The sequence below is a fragment of the Bidens hawaiensis genome, unplaced genomic scaffold, assembly GCF_021521415.1.
Source record: "Bidens hawaiensis isolate Kalapana, Puna unplaced genomic scaffold, B.hawaiensis_p1.1 tig00029907_1, whole genome shotgun sequence".
Classification (NCBI taxonomy): Eukaryota; Viridiplantae; Streptophyta; class Magnoliopsida; order Asterales; family Asteraceae; genus Bidens; species Bidens hawaiensis.
This window is the reverse complement of record NW_027494970.1, coordinates 69,121-73,592: the sequence shown is the minus strand read 5'-3', so window position 1 is coordinate 73,592 and position 4,472 is coordinate 69,121. Positions and strand designations below refer to the sequence as shown.

Sequence of the window (4,472 nt, the reverse complement as noted above, 5' to 3'; positions counted from 1 at the left end):
ACCCAAACTCAACCCATTGTCATCCCTAGACGTTGGTCCGCGACTTGTTGCAGCACAAAAATCGGCTTTTAGTCTATGTATAGATAATAGCATTTGACCAGATGTAAAACACGCCTTCCCAAAAAATAGAGATAAAATACATGATCAAGAAAACAACATCCAAACGCATCCTCATACTCTTTACAGAACGTTTTCTAATAGTTTGCAAAATTATGCATCCTCCAACTCATTTTGCAATACAAATATGTGATATACAGTTTGTTACATTCCCGCCATCACTTAATTCGTTGCAACAACTAAAACAATTTCGTTTATAACGATTAATTCATTACAATTACGTTTTCAATCATCTTTATGTTTCCATAACTATAAATTGCATAAACATTTTACGTGCTTCATTCCTTTTCATGAAAATCAATTAACACTTGTGCACATAAAACCGAAGATAGTGTTCTTTTCTTTTCCAAAAAGAACGAAACCATGACGAGGTTTTTGTCGACTACATGGTGGACGTTTATCCTGGAAGTGGCGCATGTTGTTCTACGTGTTTTGGCACACGGGTTTGCCGCAACTTCAGTTGTCACGATACTGACTAGCAATCAAGAAATCTATATGTTGGACCGCATACCGATTGCTAAAGCTCATTATAAATATTCTTCTGCGTTGAGGTGATTTATGTTAACGATTGGAAAACAACATTAAATGAACAATTTTTCTGTTAATGATGTGATATGTTTTAGGTACAAACTCGTAGCAGATGCACTAGTATGCGTTTTCTCTCTACTATCCTCAATTCTGGTTTACAAGAAAACGAGAAGCTCTTATACAGAACACATATCTTCTTTATATTTTAATTTGCTTATTCACGATGTGGTATGTTTACCGCATGATTTATTTTTATTTCCAGATCATATATAGATGAAAAAACATAAATGTTTCGGACTGTTATATCTAATTCTTGAAAATAAAAGTTGTGTGCTTGGGTTGGTTGATGGAGTTTTTTTTTACCAAAATGGGGTCGGAGGAAATTTTATTTATCAAAATATTTGATTTTAAAAGTATTTATTAAATTAGGTTTTTTTTCCTCTTTCTTTGTTTTTAATTTAAAACAATTAAATTTATGACCCTCTCCTTTAACAAACCAATCGATGTTCAACTTTCTTTTCCAAATCATTGTTTCAATGTATTTTTCAAACTCATTATTCCAGTGGTAGCTTCTGATCATTTATTCACTTTCAATTGCAACTTGGATTGAGTTTTCAGAATTCAGAAGTGTAAAATATTAAAGTTATGTGTGAAATAAAAGAAGCATCTCTTAATATTTGTAGCCGTAGTCTTTATTTGATTAGTAGTCTTTATTTGACTAAAGTATGGTTTCTGTCAGAAGGGTCAACTTATTCTATAAAAGTTAATAAAAATGAGAAATGTGAAAAGCCATAAATAATTGGCATATGTCTTGTTGGGACCAAAAGAAAAAGGGTATAGAGGTAATTATACATATTTTCTCTCTCCACATGCAAGGCACATGTTAATACCCCCATCATTTTAGAACGTTTATAACTTTTTCGTATGATATTTTTTTTTATCTTTAATATGAGTATGATTTTTGTTATATAAAATTTAAAACAAAAATCACGTCATTGTGTCTTTTCGCACACAATTGTGTCTTTTTTCGTCATTGTTTCTTTTCGCACACCATTATGCCTTTTCGCTTATCATTGTGTCTTTTTTCGTCATTGTCTCTTTTCGCACACCATTGTGTCTTTTCGCTTATCATTGTGTCTTTTCGCACACCATTGTGTCTTTTTTCGTCCTTGTGTTTTTTTGTCATCGTGTCTTTCAACTCATCATTATGTTTTTTTAAATACTAATAACACCGTTGTGTAATAATATGTAAACATAATGATAAAATAATAAAAAATTATCTAATACATAAAAAACAATGATTAATACATGTTACACAATAACTTGAAACGTAAAACACAATGGTGAATACACATAACACAATGACCTTAAACGTAAGACACGATGGTGAATACGTATAACACAATGACCTAAAACGTAAGACATAACGGTGAATATATATATATATATATATATATATATATATATATATATAACACAATGACTTGAAACGTAAAACACAATGGAAACAACATATTACACAATGATTTGAATGTAATATACAATGAACGCAATACTATTTTTCTCAAATTAAATGAATTTGTCATATGTCAATCCGAATAAAAGACAATGAACGTATTACACAATGACTAAAAGTTAGTGACGAACAAAACGACACAATGACGTAATCTTTGTTTTAATTTTTGTCTTTAATATGAGTACCAATTGAAAAATATAATGATCAAAATCTATACAATTCATATGAAAACTCAACTAAAAGGCACAATGAACAACAAAAAAACACAATAAAAAAAACTCATTATTTATTTTTATTTTTATTTTTATATAACAATATGATACTCATATTAAAAATAAAAAAACGCTTATTATTATGGAGATTTTTTTTTAAAAAATAATGTCGTATGAAAAAGTTATGGACATTTTAAAATAATGAGAGAATTGACATGTGCCTTGCATGTGGAGAGAGAAAGTCAACAAAGGTGGGTTATTACGCTCATGCCATTTCCATCAATTTTTCTTTAATAAATTAATCTCAACAATTCAAATCTAAGATCGATGGACTGAATTTCTTCTCACCCTTCTCATTTTTGTTGTCCCTTGTATTTTAACTTTACCCTGTGTCAGAAAGGCTTTTATTGAGTTTTCAAATAAGTAAAATAAATAGTTTATTATATTTTTTAGAGTTTTAGTAAGATGGTTGGTTTTATTTAGTTGTGCTTAATATGATTTGATTATAAGTGGTGTAATTGGTGAGATTAAACCAATGAGCTTCTTATGGGTTAATAAGTGGTGTAATTTGTGAGATTAACCCAATGAGCTTCTTATGGGTTAAAAATCAAGCAAAATGGTTGGAGTGAACGTGAGAAAGGTGAAATGAATTTAATTTTAACTCGTTGCAAGGGTGTAAATGGGTGTTAATCGGGGGATAGTTTTTATCCCATTTAAGGTTGTACATTATGCTACTAAGTTCTTGCTAGTATTGTGTGAATATAAATGAATTGATTTGGTTGGTCGTTAAAAAAATATGGGTTGATTAAAATACGTAGCGACTCAAATAAGAAAAATTTTGATTATAAAATAAAAAGGAATATAATCACTAAATATTATAGAACACACATCACCGAGCAACCAAATTGATAAATGGTTTGATTTAAAAATATTTAAAAAATTATTAGATATTTAAAAAGTGATTTATAAATACGTTTTGTATATTAATTTATAAAATGAAAATATGAAAGATAGTGAAAATATAATAAGTTGAATACAAAATTGAAAATAAATTAAATATAGAATGTTATTTAAATCAAAGAAAGAGAAAAACAATTTAGTTTGATAAATACTTTTAAAATCACCTATTTTGATGAATAAAATTCCCCCATCTCCATTTTGATAAAAAAAAAAAACTCTTAGGTTGATGTGCATTATCGCTTCTAATTCTAAATTTCTAATTAAAGAGGTTGACCGTCAACCTGTTCAATCAAACTAGTCAACCAGTTAACTTGTTTAACCAATATTTAATTATAGCCCACCGACCAAATTAAACATATAGAACTTTATTACAATAGGCTAAACTGATCAATTTTATGATAGCGCAGTTGTGTTTCGTTGATGTTCAAGAAATTAATGTGAAGCAAAATCCATTTATTTGCAATTTTTTTTATCTTTCTACAAAATGGAACTTATCTAACATTTAAATACCAACAAAACTTGATAAATTTCTCCCACTTGTTGCATCATGAATGGTTTAAGGGTTAGCAGCGCAGCTTGTCGCTCGTTTGCCTTTAATTTCGATGTAAACAAGTATATTAACGTTTTTGAGTTCTATGCATATATTAAAATCTCAGATGTCCCGTATTTTATTATGGAATGAAACATGTGCAGGTGATGATGACATTGGTGATATCCGGATGTGCGGCGGCAACTGGTGTTGGATTCGTGGCACTAAAAGGTATTGAAAAACTGGGAATCAGCTGGGCTCCTATATGTCACCTGGCTCGAAAGTTCTGTTTGATGGGTACCCTTTCGATTGCATTTTCTTATGCGGATTTTGCTTGCATGATTATCCTCACTTTCATCTCAGAATGGAAGCTCAAATTACTTGCGACACATTAAGCAATTATATATTGGCATTTTATTTGTATTATATTAACTTATTTTAAACGACACTTATTTTATAATTAATGCACTTTATTCTAGCTCATGAAGTCTCGATTAATAATATATTATCATTCTTCTGTTAAGAAAGAAATGAATAGAAACATTACATACGACTTGTGTTATGAGTATTCGATTCATTGTTGATCAACAAATTTCGGTTGATATAACCC

The 4,472-nt window shown here is 29.6% G+C and overlaps 1 protein-coding gene across 1 annotated transcript; it reads left to right on the top strand.

The window, feature by feature from the left end:
* The first annotated feature begins 480 nt into the window (after positions 1–480).
* On the top strand, positions 481–4,266 carry LOC143579676 (CASP-like protein 1F2). Its single transcript, XM_077062915.1, has 3 exons — positions 481–668; positions 741–873; positions 4,027–4,266. Exons 1-3 carry the CDS (start codon positions 481–483, stop codon positions 4,255–4,257), a joined length of 552 nt encoding a protein of 183 aa, XP_076919030.1. The 3' UTR covers positions 4,258–4,266.
* The last annotated feature ends 206 nt before the right edge of the window (positions 4,267–4,472 follow it).